Source organism: Scylla paramamosain, chromosome 34, assembly GCF_035594125.1.
Source record: "Scylla paramamosain isolate STU-SP2022 chromosome 34, ASM3559412v1, whole genome shotgun sequence".
In the NCBI taxonomy this organism is placed as follows: domain Eukaryota; kingdom Metazoa; phylum Arthropoda; class Malacostraca; order Decapoda; family Portunidae; genus Scylla; species Scylla paramamosain.
The window spans coordinates 8565220-8587227 of NC_087184.1; the positions used below are offsets into that span (position 1 = coordinate 8565220).

A 22008-nucleotide genomic window follows, 5' to 3' on the forward strand; every position below is an offset into this window, starting at 1 on the left:
GAGTTAGTTTAACCCTTTTACTGTTATGAACGTCCTTTGTTAGCCTCCACTGCATTGTAAACACTGTTTGCGTGGAGACAGAAAAGACAAAAGAGAGAATATGAGGTTAATTGTGTTCTTCTTTTTTATTCTGCATAAGATGAGAAAAAAAGAGAATAAAAAGGAGACAATAGGTTATTTTTTTCTTTTTATTACAGAACACATGAGAAAAAAGGGAATGGACATTTTTTTCTTTTTTATTATAGAAGACATGAGAAAAAGAGAGAATAATGTATATTTTCTTTACCACAGAAATAATTAAGTGAGTGTAATACAAAAAAAAAAAAAAAATAAGTGTTTAAAAAGTTGTTGTTAATCAAAGGAGGAATTTTCAAGCAGCGGAAAGGATTAAGAGAGAAACACTGAAAAAAAATAATAATAATGAATAAATAAATAAATAAAAGAAAAAAGAAAAATTACGAAAATTTCCAAAATAATTTTCATGAATCTCTTACTAATTTAAGGATTGTGCACAATGAATGGGCAAAACATATCCATAAGAAACAAAGTAAATAGCTGTGTTGCCTCTGAAAATACTCCTGAGCACCCCAAATGCTTACACGTGCCATCATCTCTTCCAGTTACAATCAGAAAGCATACGGCAGTTTCATGCCTCATCACAAATACATTTTCGTCCTATCGTACAATTAAAACTGCGGTCATTAAACTCTTAGGGGGAATATTCAACCCAAATCATTTCCACGCTATGGTACATTTAAAACTCAGATCAGTCCCTCTCGTGTCACGTAATTAAGGGCTGGTAGCAATTCTTACAGGTAACACAACCTTTCATTATTCCTGTTGGTAGTGTTAATTAACATGTGTGCCTTTATTTTGTCGTATATCCGTACATTCAAATATATTGTGTACCATTTCATTATTGCAATATTCGTTCGTGGCCTTTGCTTTTGTGTATCTATACCTACAGGCAAAATTGAGGCATTATTATTATTGTTATTATTATTATTATTATTATTATTATTATTATTATTATCATGATTATCATGATGTTGTTGTTGTTGTTGTTGTTATTGCTATTTTTTTTGCTGTTGTTGTTACGAATGTTGTTGCTGCTGTTACCACTACTACTACTACTTCTACTACCACCACCACCACAACCACCACCACTATCAAAACAACCACTATAACAAGGAATTTCAAGGCAGCTCACAAATCCCAACTCTCACCACCAAACCCACAACAATAATACCCTCACTTTTACCATCAGTCACCAGAATATTACCCACGATCTATTCCCAGCCTCCTGAACTGTAAAGAAATCACGACAGCTTATGTTAAAATATCCACAGAGTACCATTCCACTAAATTTAGGCCTTGTTTTATTAGCAGTGATGAGAAAGAGTTAAGAGAGTGTGTCCCGTTTTCTTCCAGCTGTAATGAAACCTGCCTGAATACCTGTCCCTGATTCATTAACTCTGGTGACGTTTCTTACGGTTCATTAACATTACGTCTCTGTGCATTAAACTTGCCCCACAGAATCATGCAACAGTGTAGGCTTTGTTTCTTTATATTCTGACTTCCACTTACAGAATAGGATATAATTATCAATATTGGCTTTCATTTAGTGGAGGTTTTGATTTACAGCAATTGTTTTAATTTGATCTTGGTTTTAACTTACGTACAGTGAAGATCTTGTTTATAGTATACGTTATTTTTTATAGTATAGGTTTTGTTTCATAGGTTTTGATTTAGAGCGTTGGTTTAAGATATAGTATAGGTTTTATTTAATAGTATACGTTTAATCTCACAGTACAGCTTTTAACTCAAAATACAGTACAGTTTTAATCCTTAGAATCCGGATGGCCACTTGGGGCTTACCAGAACACTCCGCTATAAGTCAAAACTGTATAAAACTAAACTTTTCAAGCAAGGGTTTCACTAGATACAATACACAGCCACTAATTCCAAGCCTTTATTGTTATGGTCGTCCCTTCTCGACATTTTTCACGTGTTAGGGAGACTGGCCAAGGGAAAGAAAAAAATGGAGAGAGAGAGAGAGAGAGAGAGAGAGAGAGAGAGAGAGAGAGAGAGAGAGAGAGAGAGAGAGAGAGAGAGAGAGAGAGAGAGAGAGAGGAAGCCCACTCAACCTGTTGCTCCCAGAAAGATCAAGGAATAAGTCACAAAGATTGGTCAGTTTTGTTGTGTAGGTGTCCTGACACTCCTCTCTTGAAGCAGCTCGTGCAGGAGGAAGGCGGTAAGGCAGAGACAAGTGGAGACTTTCAGAATAGCGTAATGACTCTTTGCATAAACACAAGCAACAATATAAAACAGGACGTTAATTTTATCTTTTCCATGCTACAGTTTTCTTTAAGAGAATGTAGTTCGAAATCAACCCTTTCGCTGCGATATACAGAAATTCTTAGCACTAAAAGTATAGGATCTTCATAAGCACCTACAAGAAAGACACGGATAAAGAAAAAAAGAGTTGGTTTTGTAATTCCTAACGAGTACAATGTTTGGAGGTGGGTGTGGAACAAGAAAAAGTGTCTCAGAATGGTTAATGGTTAAGGAAAGATGCACCAGCTACCTGCGGAGGGTTGAGTCTAAAAATAGAGAAAGATCATGAATAAAACTGTGAAAGAATTAAGAGAGAAAAAAGAAATACACTCGTACATCTAAACATTTTGGGTTTCATAAGAATGATTTTCAAAGGCCTCAAAAATGACCACTTGGGTTCTCACGAGTGTTTTCCTCTTTGATGATGTAGAAGCTTTCCCAAATCTAATCATAACAACCTCCTTCTATATCTCATTACCTCCCAATACAGCCCTTGAAAGAAGTCGGTCGAGATAAGACACCTACACATTTTAGAAAACTCATAATGCCTCTAACACAACCATCCAATCCATACTGAATAATGATATGAAAAAAAGGTCACCAGATTTTTCAGTGCTAATAATCACGAAATATACGCAAAATTTCCACCTGCCGCACTAATTAAATCACCCCGTATTATCCGTATCGCCAGGTGAGTTAATTACAAGGTATGGTAGAATAAATAAACACGCTAAGGGTCAGGGTTTAATATTATGCTAACCTGTGTACGAGTCTTATTAACTTCTGCAAATGCATGACTTTCCTGTCCCATGCAAATGTAACCACCGCTGTAACTTAGAGGCCAGGGGGAATTAAAAAAAAAAAAAAGTATATTTTAGTAATTAACCTGAGAGGGAGAGGGAGAGAGAAAGGGAGAGGGAGAGGGAGAGGGAGAGGGGCAGAGACAGAGACAGACAGAATCACGTAGAAGCAAAACCGATATTCTTGACATGAAATAAAACGGAATAAAAGAAAGAAGAATAAAAAAATAAAAGAAGAATAAAAAAATAAAAGAAACATACAAAACAGACAAAAAGATAGACAGACCATTTGCTAAACCGACACACGAGTTACCAAGTCAACACACACACACACACACACACACACACACACACACACACACACACACAAAGGTAAATCCCACAGCCACGCAGGTGTTCACGTTTAATTAGTATTTCAAGAACGAATACTCAATATTTTTTTATTTTCCTTTTCATTTTTCTCCTTTTTTCTTTATTTTTTATTTCTTATATGGATTAGGGTGAAGGACTGAAACCCTCTCTCTCTCTCTCTCTCTCTCTCTCTCTCTCTCTCTCTCTCTCTCTCTCTCTCTCTCTCTCTCTCTCACTGAGGTCTCGAATTGTTCTCTTCTCGAAAAAAGGAGGAAAAGATAAAATGTTTCGCTAATTCAGGCGGAAACACACTCATTAGTCAGTGGGAAGAGGCACAGTGAGGAGAGCAGAGGAGAAAATAGAAAAGAAAAGAGTAAACAAGAGAAATTAAAAAAGCATACTAGAACAGGAGACAGGAGAGAACATGAGTGAAGAAATAAAAAAAAAGGAGAGGAAAGGAGAGAAGAGAGGAAAGGATAAAAAGGGGAAAAGAGGAAGAAAAGAAATCAAAATAGAAGAAAAAGATAAATATACCAGCGTAAGAGAGAGGAAATAAAAATGAAAAGAGAAGAAAAGGGAAGAGAAATGAAGAGGAGAGAATAGAAGTAACACAGAAAAGGAAGCAAGGACAAAAAGAGGGGAAAGAGAAGGAGAGAACCAACATTACAGAAGGAGATGAGTAAAGAAGAGATGAAAAGGAGAAGACCCAAGAAAGGAGAGGCTGTAAAAAGACGAACACTGGATAGAAACAAAGGGAAAGAGAGAGACAGAGAACAAAAAAACAAAGAAAAGAAAAGAAAGAAAACGAGGAGAGGAGAGGGAAAGAATTTGAGAGGAGTGGACAATGCGAGAGAAAAAAAGAAAGAAACAAAGATACAAAAGCACAAAACAAAGCAACAGTGAATAGGAATAAACAAAATAAAAGAAAGAGAAAAAGTAATAAATAAAAAGAAGATAAAATAAATAAAATGAAGAGAAAGGGCCTGTACACTACATACATCCTTCAGGGCAGAGAGAGAGAGAATAAGAGGGGGGAGAAAAATTATGATAAAAAAAAAGGGAAATAAAAATTGTAGGTTTAAAAAAGGAGAAAAAAAGAAAAAAAGCAGGAATACGTTTGGGAATTATTACTTTGCAAGGAAGAGATTGGATGGGAAAAGTGGATCCGTGCTCTCTCTCTCTCTCTCTCTCTCTCTCTCTCTCTCTCTCTCTCTCTCTCTCTCTCTCTCTCTCTCTCTCTCTCTCTCTCTCTCTCTCTCTCTCTCTCTCTCTCTGTGTGTGTGTGTGTGTGTGTGTGTGTGTGTGTGTGTGTGTGTGTGTGTGTGTGTGTGTGTGTGTGTGTGTGTGTGCGTAACTACATCGACCACCACACGAAAGGGAAACTCACCCTATCTCTCTCTCTCTCTCTCTCTCTCTCTCTCTCTCTCTCTCTCTCTCTCTCTCTCTCTCTCTCTCTCTCTCTCTCTCTCTCTCTCTCTCTCTCTCAGTATGTTGTGCACGAGAGAGAGAGAGAGAGAGAGAGAGAGAGAGAGAGAGAGAGAGAGAGAGAGAGAGAGAGAGAGAGAGAGAGAGAGAGAGAGAGCATAAATCCCATTTTCTACACCATACAACAGTGATAACTTACAAAGCTTCCACGCAAAAGTTGCACACGAACAAACAAATAAACAAAAAAAAACATTCATTCATTTGTTTATTTACCGATTATTTCATTTATAAATTATTTATATATCTGCTATAAATGTATAAACTGAGGAATTTAATGGTTTTTATTGTTTACACACACACACACACACACACACACACACACACACACACACACACACACACACACACACACACACACACACACACACACACACACACACACACACACACACACCGACTTTAATGCTTTAACAAATACAAAATTCTTCGGTAATGAATATATGGAGGAAAAAATATTGATTAATTTCTTTCCCATCTCCCTCTTCCTTTTCCCTCTCCACCTGTCTCTCGCTACAACTCTCCTTTTCCCTTCCTTCCTTCCTTCCTTCCTTCCTTCGTTCTTCTTCCCCTCTTTCTCCCATCATCATGTCTTCAATTAGTTATCTATTCTACTTCTCCTTTCTTCCACCTCTTCCTCCTCCTCCTCCTCTAGTGTTTCCCTCCTCCTCTTCCTCCTATTGTGTTTCCCTCCTCTTTCTCCCATCTTTCTCTCGTTTTCTTCTCTTTCCTTTCCTTTCTTTGGCACGAAACACATTCCTGTTCATTTTCTCTTTTTTATCACCCTTTCCCCTCTCCTCTTTCCACTTTTCATTTCCCTCCTCTCTTTCCCTTTCTCTTACCATCGTTTGTTTTCCTTTTCTTCTCCTTTCTTTTTTCCCCATTTCTTTCCCTCTTTCACCCCTCCCATATCTTTTCTTTTTTTTCCATTTTCTTCTCTCTCCTTTTCATTTCCCTTTCCCTGTCCCGCCCTCCAGGTAATTTCCCCTCTCCTCTTCCATTCCTTCTCTCCCCTTCCCGTCCCCTTTTTTCCCCTCTCTCTTTCCCTCCCCCAATATTGAGGTCATAATCTGTCCCCTATTCCCTCCCATTCCATTCCCCCTTCCAATAATAGATAATGTGTAATAGATGGAAGATTAGATAAGGTTTTCAATAATATTAGGTGTGTGTGTGTGTGTGTGTGTGTGTGTGTGTGTGTGTGTGTGTGTGTGTGTGTGTGTGTGTGTGTGTGTGTGTGTGTGTGTGTGTTTTAGTTTGGCTAGCATTTATATCCTTGGGGGAAACTGTAACACGTGCATACATTTCTCTCTCTCTCTCTCTCTCTCTCTCTCTCTCTCTCTCTCTCTCTCTCTCTCTCTCTCTCTCTCTCTCTCTCTCTCTCTCTCTCTGAACCATTTCCCCAAGTGACTCCAGTTCGCTAACCCTCTACTCTCTCTCTCTCTCTCTCTCTCTCTCTCTCTCTCTCTCTCTCTCTCTCTCTCTCTCTCTCTCTCTCTCTCTCTCTCTCTCTCTCTCTTTTTCACCCACACTCAAACTTTTCCTTCCCATCGTATTTCCAGCGCCCTGTGAAAGTAGTGCAAATGCTCCCCTCCGTGCTGCTCCTCCTCCTCCTGCAGACACGAAAAATATATATGCACCAAAAGAATATGTATGTAAAATAACAGACACACACACACACACACACACACACACACACACACACACACACACATAAGCACTGAAGGTCAAGGATGGTAAGAGTCAGAATAAAATACAGGAGGAAAAAATGAAAGGACTAGAATGTATGAATGTACAGGAAAGAAAAGTGAAAATCCGTAAGAAAAAAGAATTCGTTGCGGATGAAAAATGAGAAAAAAAAAGTTGTATTCTACTGCATGAGAAAAAAAAATAATTAAGTGAAAGTACGTGAAAAGAAAGCAGATTAAAAGAAATTCAGTTCCAAATCACGGTAAAATGTTGGCACTATATAGAATACATTTATGTCAACTGTCTGAAAAAAAAATAAATAAAATACAAAGAAAATAAAACTAGTAATTGTAAAAAAAAAAAAAAAAAAAACAGTAAAACAGTAAAAAGAAAAAAGCGCAAAGCAGATTGAAAGAAAACGCGTAACTCTGAGAAAATTGTATAATAATATGCATTAAACCTTTTTGAGTAATTATGGTCATGCAAAGAAATTAAAACGAGAGAAAAAGCAAAGATTAAAAAAAAAAACTCTACACTCACAACAACGTAATGCTGTAATGATTAGCAGGTGGCGAATAACAAAACTCTAAAGAAAATATATAAATCCTAAAATGAAAACAAGCGACGAATAGATAGATAAATGAATGAATAAATAAATAATAAAACTTAGAAGAAAAACAACTCACTTTCAAAGCAACGTACTACTGACAAGATGAACAATAAACAAATACAAACAACCTGAAAAGAATTAAAAATATATATATATATATATTATAAAATGAAAACGAGAGAAAGAGGAAAAAAAGTTGAAGAGAAATTAAATGAAAAACTAAGCTGACTTTCGGAACACAAAACAACACTGTGATAATTGAAACAGCAAATAAACACCGCGGCTGCCTGTGAGCTGTGACGCACGATAATCCCTCTGAACCCTCGAAAAATTACAAAACGCGACCAAAAAAACAACAAAAAAACAACAACAAGTAAAATAAAAGAAATAAAATCGAAAAAACAAATCAAGAATGTCACTGGAACCAATGAACCGTGACATATGGAAAATCTCTGCCAGCTGTATGAAGCATTACAAAAAAAAAGGGAAATAAATGGAAATACGAAGGAAAAAGAAAGTAAAAGAAAGTAAAAGGAAACTCACCTTCAGAGTACAATACTGTCACGCTTTACAACAAATAAATAAATGCCGTGGATGCGTGTAACTTGTGAACTGTGATATATGATACTCGTAAATCCATAAAGAGCCACTGGAAAATAAACAGAACACGAGAGAGAGAGAGAGAGAGAGAGAGAGAGAGAGAGAGAGAGAGAGAGAGAGAGAGAGAGAGAGAGAGAGAGAGAGAGAGAGAGAGAGAGGGACACTTGACCTCAACACATAGAAAAAGAATGTCATGTTTTCAGTCAAATAGATATTACGAATACGTGTAAACCAGCACAACACATTCAATGCATACGAGTGACCTGCGAAAAGAATATTAGCAGAAAAATATGCAAACTAGTAAGTATTAATGGGGACTATACTAAATGCAGAACTTGTGGAGAAAAGATGATCAATATAAAATCCGGCTAATATTCATAAATTGCAACTAAAGTAACGTGTGAAAAAGTGAAGAGTGGAAAATTTAATGCAGCCAGAATGAGAATCAAGAGACTGAGAATGAACAACAGGAAGAAAGACAAGGCCGGGAAACATGTAGTAGAAATAAAAATGTAAAGTAGAGTACAAAACATAAGAAACTAAAAAAAATAAAAATAATAATAATAATAATAATAATAAAAATAAATAAATAAATAACCTATAGGTAGTCAGAAGGGAAACTGTTTGATAGTGAAAGAGTAGACACAAAAAAGGAAAATAAATAGATAAAAATAAATAGATAAATGAAAATAAAAATAAAAAACGACAAAAAATACGCGAACGAATAACATAAGTAGAAAGAAACAAAATAACAAATAACTCATAACAAACACACAAACAACATCAGACCTTACCTGGCCGGCTCGCTCTCTCACCTGTCCTGGGAAGGTGAGGCGCCGCGAAGGAAGAAAAGAGAAGAGAAGAGAAGAGAAGAGAAGGGAAGGGAAAGGAAGGTAAAGAGAGGAAAGGGAGTCTTGCATTAGGAAAACAGTAGGAGGTTGGTTCTTGGCAAGGGAGGGAGGGAGGGAGGGAGGGAGGGAGGAAAGGGAGGAAAAGGAAGGAGGGAGGGAGAGAGGGATGAATCAGATGGAGTAAATACAGATGACAGCGAAGAAATGGAGAGAGGACGGAGCTAATGGGTGAGAGAGAGAGAGAGAGAGAGAGAGAGAGAGAGAGAGAGAGAGAGAGAGAGAGAGAGAGAGAGAGAGAGAGAGAGAGAGAGAGAGAGCACCTAGGAGACGGCATCCCCTCTAATTCCATCCTTACACCGCACATTAAGATTATGGGAGGAGGAGGAGGAGGAGGAGGAGGAGGAGGAGGAGGAGGAGGAGGAGGAGACAAAAACCAATAAGTAAAAGAACAAGAACACAAAGATCAAGAGTAAGAATAGGGGCACGAAGAACAAGAACAATAAAAGACCATGAACAAAAAATAAGAGAACAAGGAGAGAAGCGAGAACAAGAAGAAAACAGAGGAATAGGAGGAAGACAAAAAAAAAAATACTGGGAAGAGAAAGATGAGGAGGAGGAGGAAGAGGAGGAGGAGGAGGAGGTATGGAACTTTCACACACAAGAGACTCCAGGACAAGTTTTCCCTCCCTATATCACCCTCCCTCCCCTTCCGTGCCCCTCTCTACCTCCCCTCCAGCGTGCTCCCCGGGGCCGTGGTGAACGTGGGCGACCCTCACAGCCCTCCATCACTCCGCCATTGCTGAGGGGAAAAGAGGAAGACACTGTTACCTTCACGCACTCTCACTGTTACTGCTGCAATACTACTGTCGTTACTACTACTACTACTACTAATACTACTACTACTACTACTACTACTACTATTACAGCAGCAGCAGCTAAAAACGACGACAACAAGATCTGCTACCTACTGTTACTACAATTGTTACTGCTACTGCTGTTGTTGTTACTACTACTACTACTAATATCAATACTACTACTACTGATACAAAAACAAAAACAACAACAAATAGCAATACTATTACTATAACAACATCTACTACTACTACTATTTTTACTTGTTACATTACTGTTAAAAATTTCACTACCTTTAAATTCATGCATCACCACCATCATCATCATCACCATCATCATCATCATCATCACCACCATCATCATCATCATCACCATCATCATCATCATCATCATCATCATCATCATCATCATCATCATCATCATCTTACGTGATCAAAAGTTTTTAATTTCTACATAATCGTACACACACACACACACACACACACACACACACACACACACACACACACACACACACACACACAGAAATAAGAGTATATATCACCTTTTTTTCTCAACATATGAAGAAAACCAAAGTCCAAATAATTAAAGTAGCGCAAAATAACGTCTGAGGTTCTCCGAAATTAAAATTACAAAATTATATTAAAGAAACCTTCAGAAGGCAACCAACTAATAAACATTTTAGGTACGAACACACACACACACACACACACACACACACACACACACACACACACACACACACACACACACACACACACACACACACACACACACACACACACACACACACACACACACACACACACACACACTCTCTCTCTCTCTCTCTCTCTCTCTCTCTCTCTCTCTCTCTCTCTCTCTCTCTCTCTCTCTCTCTCTCTCTCTCAATAAAGCAATCCAATTGACATATCAGGAAGGAGATTCAATACCTCGATCTGATGCTAAACATCCAGGGTTCGAATCCCGCTCGCTCTAATAAAGATACAAGAGAGAGAGAGAGAGAGAGAGAGAGAGAGAGAGAGAGAGAGAGAGAGAGAGAGAGAGAGAGAGAGAGAGAGAGAGAAAAAAAAAACCCTGCTCCACCTTTCCTTAATTACTTATGTATTCAGAGCCGCCAGGTGAAAGACGCATCACACATACACACACACACACACACACACACACACACACACACACACACACACACACACACACACACACACACACACACACACACACACACACACACACACACACACACACACACAAACATCATGCATCTGCTCCCCCCTTGCCTTAATTAAAGAGAGAGAGAGAGAGAGAGAGAGAGAGAGAGAGAGAGAGAGAGAGAGAGAGAGAGAGAGAGAGAGAGAGAGAGAGAGAGAGAAATTAATACTCTCTATTCGCTCCTCTCTTAATTACAGAAGACATCATTGGATCCCACACTATTTTCTCCTACGCACCTTTGATTAAACTCCTTCACATCTCTCTCTCTCTCTCTCTCTCTCTCTCTCTCTCTCTCTCTCTCTCTCTCTCTCTCTCTCTCTCTCTTGCAAGCAGTGTATTCTTAAACGCTTCGCAATTTTATCGCAGGAAGTGAGTAATTAAACTATTTTTCTCTCTCTCTCTCTCTCTCTCTCTCTCTCTCTCTCTCTCTCTCTCTCTCTCTCTCTCTCTCTCTCTCTCTCTTGTAAGCTCACAGGACACGTGGGCGAGAGAGAGAGAGAGAGAGAGAGAGAGAGAGAGAGAGAGAGAGAGAGAGAGAGAGAGAGAGAGAGAGAGAGAGAGAGAGAGAGAGGGAATCAAAACTACATACGACATTCTTCGGTTTTTTTTTTTTTTTTTATCAACAACGTCGACGGTTCGTAACTAAACTACATTTTATCTGAAGGCAACACTTTCCCCTACCCTCTCTCTCTCTCTCTCTCTCTCTCTCTCTCTCTCTCTCTCTCTCTCTCTCTCTCTCTGACATTCACGAAAAAATACTCGAATGCAACAAAAGAATTAATAAAAGTAAAAAAAAAAACAAATATGAAACCCGCACACGAGCAAAATATAAAGAAATACAATGAAACAAGCTTACAAAAACACTGAAGCGCTCGACAATACAAACAAGTCACTAAATAGATAAATAAATAAATAAACAAACAAACAAATAAATAAATAAATAAATACACACAACCAACGCAATCAAGGGTAAATTAAAAGTGAATACAAAAGAGCAGAGAAGTAGTGCTAGTAACATACACACAATTGCACTTGAAAACAAAGCTCACGTACAAATGAGAATTCAATTGCAATAAACATCAAATTAATAAGGAAGTAAACAAACCAGTAAAACCACCAATACATGAGTCACTTCTTACCAACACACACACACACACACACACACACACACACACACACACACACACACACACACACAATGCCGATATTAATATTCTACAATATCGCTCAGAAACACTTTACTTTTACCATAGAATTTTGGAAGCACGGTTAATAAAGGAGGAGGAGGAGGAGGAGGAGGGAAGGGAAGGGAAGGGAAGGGAACGGAAGGGAAGGGAAAGGAAGGGAAGGGAAGGGAAGGGAAGGAAAGGGAAGGGAACGGAAGGGAAGGGAAGGGAAGGGAAGGGAAAGGGAAGGGAAGGGAAGGAAAGGAAAGGAAAAGGAAGGGAAGGGAAGGAAGGAAAGGAAAGAAAAAGAAAAGTAAAGAAAGAAAAGGAAAGGAGAGAGAGAGAGAGAGAGAGAGAGAGAGAGAGAGAGAGAGAGAGAGAGAGAGAGAGAGAGAGAGAGAGAGAGAGAGAGGCAATCACCTATCAATAAGACGCAGACAAAACCGCACAAATACCTAATCACCAAAATGGGTCTCCTAATTATTATAATGAGGTGTTCTTAATTAATAATGCAAACTAATTAAGGTGATTAGAGTCAAAACGACGGTGATGAAAGGGACATGACTACCTACCTGAGTGTGTGTGTGTGTGTGTGTGTGTGTGTGTGTGTGTGTGTGTGTGTGTGTGTGTGCAATTAATATGCTTCTCTGAGTATATACAAGGACATTGCTTGTTCGGTAATTACTTGCAAGCGTTCTCATAAGAGCATTAGCATCTGCAATAGGAATAGTGGTGGTGGTAGTAGTAGTAGTAGTAGTAGTGGTAGTAGTAGTAGCAGTAGTAGTAGTAGTAGTAGTGGTAGTAGCAGTAGTGTGTATTATGAGAATATAGGTAGGAGTAGTCTATAAATATTTTTTTCCTGAATCCTATCTTGTTTTTTTAAGCATTATTGTGTAAAGGGTGAACAGCAACAACAACAACACACTGACATTACCACTCTTACATAAGCCAATAAAAATTGTATGTGCAGCCTGTTCTCCCTTATTAGATGCTTTAGGCAGGCTTAATTTAGATATCTTTTTTACTTTCACGTAATTCATGCTTCCCATCACATCACAATCAGCGAACAGGTGTTTTAATGAGGCAGGCTGTTCCTTCTACCTGTCTCATCTTTAACGCGCTATTAGGCTTCTAAAAATTTTCCGTTTACACTTTTGTCTTTCATCTTGGATTTCATACTGTTTATGAAGTATTTTTTCAGTACTTGTCAGTCTTAAACATCTTACAATACATCAAGTAGCGTTAGAGAATATATTGCCTACTAAAAACCATGAAAATATTTTGAATTTTTTTTTTTTTTTCTGGTACCCGTCTAATTTAACTACATACACACTTAATTTTGAACAATGAAATTTAAAGTACTGTTTGGGTTTGGGTTTGCGGCACCCACATGCCTGACATGCTGAGAGGTTTACAAGATGTTTTCAGGCCTAACCTTATCCTGGTAATATTTATCTATTTACCTCGTGTCTCCATTAGATTAACAATGTGTTTAGGCTTGTATTGCTTTCTAATTAGGTTTATGAGATAGAGGGATCAACAACACTGTGCCTACACGTACAGTAATAACGACCGCCATTCTATACTAGGCTAAACAAGAGAAGAAAAACACTATGTACTGATCAGATCACCAAGTTAATAACTATGGCACAAATCACATTACCTAAACAAGCTACCAAACAAGAGTCGAAACTTATTACATTCCCAACCAAACAACTCTGGCACAAAGGTAAGATTAGCAAGTAAATCTTTCCCCGCCCACTCACGATGGAAGCACAATTACAAGTTGATAGATAAGTGCTGAAATGTTCTGAATCACAAACCTCTTCAGGGTATACGAGGCACAAGTGAAAGGTATTCTGCCATTAATTAAAACAACACACTTAATTACAACTTCTAATATCGATAGTTATTAGGTAGCAATAACAATAACTTCACTATCTAGTCTGCAATTAAAACAATACACTTTAGAAAATTTAAACATAAGCAACAGGGCTTCAAATATTGATATGTTTATTAAGTATCAGTAACAATAACACCGTTGCAACACTAGGCTTCGTTAAGCTTCATGTAGTAAAGAACACAACAGCAATTAAGCTTCAAAATATTGTTAAGCTACAAATTATATCGCCAGGCTTCAAAAACAGAGGGACTGGTATATTTATTTATTACTTCGTGTATGTATTATTTGTGATGTTACGGAGAATTAATTAAATTTGTTTGTATTGTTTGAATTCGTGTAATAACGCATTTTTTTTATTTGTTTATTTTTTTTATCATTTGTTTATGTTCATGATTTCATTACGGCCATCACTGCCACTCTTCCTGTAATTACTATCATGGTAACATTCGGCCCTTTCATTATTTTTTTTTTTTTTTTTATGATCCAAAGTTTCATTCTCCTTCAGTTTGCCATGAACAATATCTCGTGAAGCGGAAATTATACCTTGCCTAATAATTATAATACATTATTCAAACTAAACTAACCTAACCTGAAGAACATGACCTTGCTTTAACTTTTCCTCTAGCCCTTTCTCCCTCCATTCATCCCTTTGTTTTATTTCCCTTATTTCCTTTATCATCTAATTACTTTTTTTTATTTTATTTCCTATTTCCTTCTTACTCCTTTACTCCATCCCACCATCCTTCCCTCACTATTCCTTAATTTTCCTTTCTTTATTCCCCCAAATATCCTTTTCTCTCTTGCCTCCTTACACGACGCCTGATGACCTCGTTGTAGCGTAAAGAATGAAAAAAAAAAAAAATACATCAATCATTTTCTTTGCCTTTTCCTTCCGCCCCCCCCCTCCCTCACTCTATCCCTCCTTCCCCCTCCACACATTCCCCCCCACACACAGTCCCAACACTTACCTCGCACACCCTCACGCCTCACTATAGCTATGAAGAAAACAAGAAACAACTTAAGCTATACCTTTCCTTATACAACAGTGATAGATGTTAGAATTTATCAGTTCACTTGTATCTTTTGGTGAATATCTTTATTTTAATGAGGATGTGGTTTTATTTTATTTATTTATTTATTTTTTCTGGTGTGTGTGGTATAAATCCGTCATTTTTTTTTATATTTATTTTGTTCTTTCTATTTCCAGGTGAGTTGCGGTGGTGTGACTGTTAGCAGCTACCTACACCTCCTTTTCTCCGTAAGCTACGTAACATTAATTGTGTAATGTGGCCAGGTTACTATAATGGCCTAAACAAACGGGGATTACTCAAATCAGCTTAGGCTAATGATTTCGAGACACAGACCATGTATTTAGGGGCCATTTACTTATTAATTTACTCTTATCTAATTTATTGTTATTATGAGCTACACGATGAAGGACCAGCAGTGAAATTTATGACCTCAATTAGTATAAAGTAAAGCTAACCTAACCTTACCTCTCGGATGAAGACACTTATCTCAGTAACTTCCAAACCCACTTAATTTTACGTAATCTTACCAAAACTGGCATTCTTACCATAATTACATGCTCTTGATACACGGTAATTAAGGGAAAAAATCCATATTAAGGTTATTATATATATATATTAGAAACTGATAAATAAGAGGCTAAAAACACTAAGAATGAAGAGAAGTACATGATTATACTGATATGCGTCAGGCGTGTCGAATCGTTAAATACCCAGGGAGCAATTAGTCTCTAAATAGCCAGGGAGCAATTACAGTCTCCTCTTTCCTCTTGATTTCGTTTCTCGATCCATCCCTTTCTTCCTCCAGTTATCCCTTTATCCCCTCATACCTCCTGCTCCTCCTCACAACACTTTCAATCACATAAACCCGTAAAATAAGCAGAAAACGAATAACAACACTCCAATTGTACTTATGTTTTCCTTACTAACTTCCTTCTCACCTGCTATCGTGCACTAATTACAAACCTGGGAATTGCCTGATATCTTAAACACACCTTGGACCACAACAATCATGACTTACCAGGCATTTTAATTTCTTTATCTTCGTTTTATTAATAACCCAACACACTGACACTACACCCTTGATACTTGTTCGGAGACTGAGTGTTGACTGGGGTGGTGTCGTGGTGACGGTCCCGCCATCTTAAGTGTAAACTGTCGACATTGTTTTGATATCTAGTTACAAGTGAATAATATAATATTTTATATATGTTATGTAATTTATAACATATATTTATTATATGTTTATGTAATTTAGGACTTTTTTATGTATCTGGAGTTGTTAAGCTATGCACTAAATCATAAAGTTCTTTGCGTTATGTAAAGGCCGCTTCCAAATTGTCGAGATTGTTTTGGTATCTATTTTTACGTGAGAAAAGAGATGCTTTATGTGATGTTTTATATATTCTAAAACGTTTTTATATATGATTTTTGGTTGGGCTGCCGTGCAATTGCTAAATCGTTAAGTGCTGTGATAATGTCACGTAATGGTGGATTCTAAATTATTGACATTATTTTTATGCCTGTTTTTTTACGTGATAAAGAGGATATTCTGTGATGCTTTATTAAACTTTTAGCGTTTTAATGCATCCTGTTGCTTTCAGGCTGTCATAGACTCATTGAAACATACGTAGGTGTAATAATGGCGTGAAGTGGCTTATGATAATGTGAGATATAAGCGCAAGCAATGCTAATATTGTGTGTTGCAAAATTTTACAAATGATTTTATACCTGGTGAAAAAAAAAAAAAACACTCATACAAAAGAAAAAAGAAAACATTTTCAATCAAGGAAATGTTCAAGACTTTTAGAAGTCTACCAACTTCCTGGGAAAAAAAATAAGTAGTGCATAAAATGAAAAACTATACTATATATATAAATAAATTCTACATATGTGTAAAAACTGTAAATAATGATACTAATAACTAAATAACTAATTATATTAAAACAAGAATGCATTTTACTGAAAATAGAAACATATCACTACGGATACATTTAATTTCAATTTAATAACAAACTTGACAGTTCCCGTGCCAGTCCTACACATTGTTGTGAGGCACGGAGCAAAGGGAGGGAATTGTTCGGCACATTGCACATTCTACACATTCCAAGCCTATTTTGTGTTGCCGTGAAGCCCACCCAGGGACTAGAGTGTTGCGTGACGTGCAGGAAGTGCCGGAGTGACGAGTGACAAGGCTGTGAGGAGTGACGCCAACTTGAGGACGAGGCATGGAGAGGTATGTTTACATCAGCCTCTCGTGTTCTTTACGGCCCAAAATAGGACGGACTGAGGTATTTACCGGAAACGCCCTTTGATGTTCAGCTGATAGGAGGCTGATAGAGGCCAGATAGACACTTCACTCCATACCCTTTGAAGAAATATTACAACTTTATCCCCACAGTCTCAGATGCATAAATATTAAAGAGAGGTTGTGTTGACTTACTACTTCGGCCTGTAATTAAAAAAGGACAGTATATATCCAGGCGAAGCTTTGAACGAGAGTTATTAATCAGCTAGAAAGGTTTCCTCGTAATTCCCCTGACGTGCTCCGGTCCTTCTTCGGGTAAAAAGTAAAGGAGAAACTAAAAAGTTGCCGTTTGATGTGCGATGCGGTGATGGCGGTGGTGGTGGCGGTGGTGTTGACGACTCCTTGCAGTGTCAGGTCACGTTCAATCACCCAGTGCCATAGCCTCGGGTATTTAAAATCGTACCCAGTGTTTTATTTATTTATTTTATTTTATTTTTTTTTTCTGCTTTGAAAGAAGAGAGGTTGACAGTAAGTGTTATGTTAGAGAGGAACTGAATTTTAGAAGCTACAGGGAAACTTGAGCACCCACTTATCTTGTGTATATGCCCCCCTTCCCCCGCTCTCTCTCTCTCTCTCTCTCTCTCTCTCTCTCTCTCTCATACCACATCTTTCCACGGCCACGTTACTGCCAGTAAATTCCTACTTTCCTTTTAGCAGCTCATCACACATTCTCCAGTTTCTCCTTTCCTTATTCCAATCTGTCACTCGTTCCCCAGTGCAGCTGTTTGCCCCTGTCAGCTTGGCTTCACCCCTAGTGTAACCTAACTTAGCCTAACACGCCCCAGCCTACCTAGGGCCTTGCGTTCTTATCAGGCCACGCCACAACGCACTTCAAATGAGCTTATGTACTTTGAGAATCGACCTCCCTCTCGTACCTTCACAAGTTGATCCTTTCCTCTCCTGCCTCCATCCTTATTTGTGTCTCGCCTATCTCCTCCCTTCCATCCTTCGTCCATCTCGTTGTTACTTCAAAATCTTTACTACTTTTAAAGCTTTCCTTCCTTCCTTCCTTCCTTCCTTCATTCATTCATTCATTCATTCATTCATTCCTTCCTTCCTTCCTTCCTTCCTTCCTTCCTTCCTTCCTTCCTTCCTTCCTTCCTTCCTTCCTTCCTTCCTTCCTTCCTTCTTCCCTTCCTTGCTTGCCCTCTTCCTCTTTTTATTTGTGATTGTTCCTCTCTGCCTTCCTTCCTCCTTCCATTCTTTCCTTCCTTTTCCTCTCTTCCTCTTTCCATCCACCATTCTTCCTTCCTCCCTCCTTCCTTCCTTCCTCTCCCCTCTTCCTCTTCCCATTTCCAGCCACCATTCTTCCTTCCTCCCTCCTTCCTTCCTTCCTCTCCCCTCTTCCTCTTCCCATCTACCATTCACCCACCTGCTCCCCTCCAAATACCTTTCCCTCTTGTGTGCCTCTAACTTTTCTTCCTCCAACCAGAGTTCCTCCCTTCCTCCCTCACTCTCCCTTCCTCCTCTCCCCTTCTCCCTTTCTCCTCGCCCCTCTTCCTCTCGCCTCTTCCTCCATCGAGCTCTCAATCCTCCCTTCCCCTCTCTCTTCTTTTCTTCCTGTATGCCTTTAACTTTCTCTCCAGCCAAATTCCTCCATCCCTCCATCCCTCCCTCCTCCCTCCTCTCCTTCCTTCCCTCCCTCACTCCACACTAGTTTATGGTGAGGCAGGCTCATACTCATAACACAGGTGGTAGGAACGGGGAGGGGGATAGAACACAAGGAGGATGTAAAGGAGAGAGAGAGAGAGAGAGAGAGAGAGAGAGAGAGAGAGAGAGAGAGAGAGAGAGAGAGAGAGAGTGTGAGTCTGACTTGAGTGGTTTAGCATCAAGTGCAGTGAAGCATGAAGTACAGTGTTGCATGAGTCGAGTGGGGTGCGAACAAGTGTTGAGGCGAGGCAGTGTTGCAGGATTTATTTAGTGTTGCGTGAGTCAGTGTTCGTAAAAGTGTTGCTCCGCCTCCATCAACGTGACAATTTAGGCCGTAATGACTCTTAATGCAGCACACGTTTATCCATTACCTGTGGTGTCACCTGAGAGAGAGAAACAGAGAGAGAGAGAGAGAGAGAGAGAGAGAGAGAGAGAGAGAGAGAGAGAGAGAGAGAGAATTACTAACGTTCATTTTGTGTTGACATGAGGTGAAAGATTCCTGGATTTTATAGAAATAAGCTTTTTCTTTGTGTGTGTGTGTGTGTGTGTGTGTGTGTGTGTGTGTGTGTGTGTGTGTGTGTGTGTGTGTGTGTGTGTGTGTGTGTGTGTGTGTGTGTGTGTGTAAGGTCACCGTGACACACACACACACACACACACACACACACACCTCGTAATAATACTAATGTTTTTCGGTAATTAGCGACCACATGATGTATAAAATTGATATTAATTACTGATTTACGTGTTAGGTTTTATTTTTTTCGGTAATTTCTGTAATGTAGTTTATTTTTATTCCGGCGCTGATGTATGTGTGAAATTGTAATTAGTTATATACGTGTGAAGTTATAATTTTGTTTGCTGATTTATTTATCTATTAATTTGTCTTTTTTTTCTCTTTATTTGTTCAGATTTTTCCGTTTCTTTACCTTTGTCCTCTATATCTTTCTTTCTTTCTTCGTGTACTCTATGTTGATATCTTTTAGAACATATGTTTATCGTATCTTCTTATACTACGTAATATATGTATATCTCACCCATATATGCATATCTTGGCTGTTATTTATTTATTTTATTATTGTTATATTTATTTCATCTATTTACCCTACATATGTTTATCGTGTCGTCTGAATATCTCATCTGAAATGGTGATATGTCTTGCCACTTTTGTCCAACTTTCTAATGAGGGATGAAGTCTTACTGAACTATAATTAAACCTCGACCTGATTAATCTCATTACATATTCATCTCTGTCTTCCCTGCTCCTCCACACGCAGGCCTCTTTTCTTAGGCGCTTCGTTCCCTCGTCAAGACTGTCTTCAAAGGCTGCGGAGATTATCAGTCAGGTTCTCACGGATGCTGTCTCTCTCCTGATGACTGTGCAGAGTAATTGTTGATCTGTGGCCGCAATCTTGAAAACAATCTTGGAAACCGTATTTACTTCCACACAAGCCTGTAATGGTGGTTGAGATGGGGGATCAAGGTCTGATGGCTTCTTGCAACTTTTCTTATTTAGTTTATCCTTTTTTACTGCTACTTTCGTCTTTTGGTAACATTCAGTTAAAGAAATTAAAAAAAGAAAAAGAAAAATTGATAAGTGAATGAAATAAATGAAGGGTTAAATACATAAGTCCATAAATATAAGTAGATAGATGAATTAAATAAAATGAAGTAAGAAAATCAACAAATAAACATATGAAATTATAATGATTAAAAATACGAATGATTGGTTAATATTTGTCTCTCAGAAGTAGAAACGTAAACAAAACACAACAACATAGCAAATAAATGTCCAAATAACAGGTAATAAAGGAAGAAAACAACAGCAGTGAGAGTAAACAGCACGTGCCTCAAGTGTCCCCGGTACAGACCAACAGCTCCCATGCTCCAGTATTTACAAACGCAGCTCTCTCACCACATCTGTTTCCAAAGACCACGGAGATCATCACCCGGGTTCTGAAGACTTTTTCCTTTTAATAATGTAGAAAATCTTGCAAATCTTCCCTAAAACTGTAAAAAAATCTTATAAACTCGTGTAACTTCAATAAGAATCTAGTACTTTCTACCTTCCTTCCTCTTATCTTACTTCTTCCATTCTTGTTTCATATTCTTCCCTCCGCATTTCATCCTTTTAGTGTTTCTATAGTAAATCTTTCGCTAAAACGATAAAAAAAAAAAGTAGTTTCAGTAATAACGTTGTACTTTCTTTCTTCCTTCCTTCCATATTTCTCTTTCCTTTCACTCTTGTCTCATATTCTCCCCTCCGCATTTCATCCTTTTAGTGTTTCTTGTAAATCTTTCCCTAAAACCGTAAAAAAGAAAAAAAAAAAGAAAAACCCGCGTAGCTTCAGTAAAAATCTTGCACTTCCTTCCTTCCTTCCTTCCTTCCTCTCGTATCTTCCTCTCATCCATTCTCGTCTCATATTCTTCCTTCTTCCGCATTTCATCCCCTTGGTATTTCTTATAAAACCCAAAACCGTAAATAAACAAAAAAAAAAAAATTAAAAACCCTTGTAGCTTCAGTAAGAATCTTGTACTTTCTTACATTTTCATTTCTTCCTTGCATTCTTGTCTCATTCTTCCTTCTTCCGCATTTCATCTTTTCATGTGTCTTGGGTTACGGCAAGTGTAGAGAAGTTGCAAGCAGGAGCGTTTCAAAATATAGTCCCTAGTCTTCCTTCTCTCCCAGCAACCCTCCGCTCTCCGCCAGTAAAGGTCTCAATCCCATGAAGCCAAACTCACGAAGCCGCATGAAGCTTCTCGTAATTCTGTATCTTTATTAAACTCAAGGTGGAGAGAGTTGGGAAGCCTCTGGTGAAGCCCTTTGAAACTCCCCCGATGTTATTAATTTTGTCCTCTTCATCCTGGTTTGGTTATGGCAAAAGACCTCAAACCCCCTTTTGAGCCACTGTGAAGCCTCCCTCTCCCCCCAGCCCCTGTGTGTGTGTGTGTGTGTGTGTGTGTGTGTGTGTGTGTGTGTGTGTGTGTGTGTGTGTGTGTGTGTGTGTGTGTGTGTGTGTTATGAAACTGATTAACATCGCGTGATAAAAACTACTTAACACACACACACACACACACACACACACACAGAGAGAGAGAGAGAGAGAGAGAGAGAGAGAGAGAGAGAGAGAGAGAGAGGGGGGAGGGGGTGGCCGGAGGGGGGACAAAGATAAACGGA

The 22008-nt window shown here is 38.5% G+C and overlaps 1 protein-coding gene and 1 long non-coding RNA gene across 3 annotated transcripts in view; one reads left to right on the forward strand and one right to left on the reverse strand.

Moving 5' to 3' along the window:
- LOC135090101 (uncharacterized) overlaps positions 1-16031 on the reverse strand; it is a 220518-nt gene extending 204487 nt beyond the window's left edge. The window contains exons 1-2 of one of the 2 annotated variants that reach the window (XM_063986441.1): positions 15897-16031; positions 9443-9516 (exon numbers count right to left, since the gene is read on the reverse strand). In XM_063986441.1, the coding sequence (XP_063842511.1) occupies positions 9443-9503 (61 nt within the window). In that variant the 5' untranslated portion in view covers positions 9504-9516; positions 15897-16031. The remainder of the gene's footprint in view (positions 1-9442; positions 9517-15896) is intronic. The other variant, XM_063986442.1, reaches the window with a different exon arrangement.
- A 401-nt stretch (positions 16032-16432) lies between these two features.
- On the forward strand, positions 16433-21338 carry LOC135090104 (uncharacterized). The gene is made up of 2 exons (XR_010261758.1): positions 16433-17111; positions 20108-21338. It is a non-coding gene; the product is annotated as an uncharacterized LOC135090104 (long non-coding RNA).
- The last annotated feature ends 670 nt before the right edge of the window (positions 21339-22008 follow it).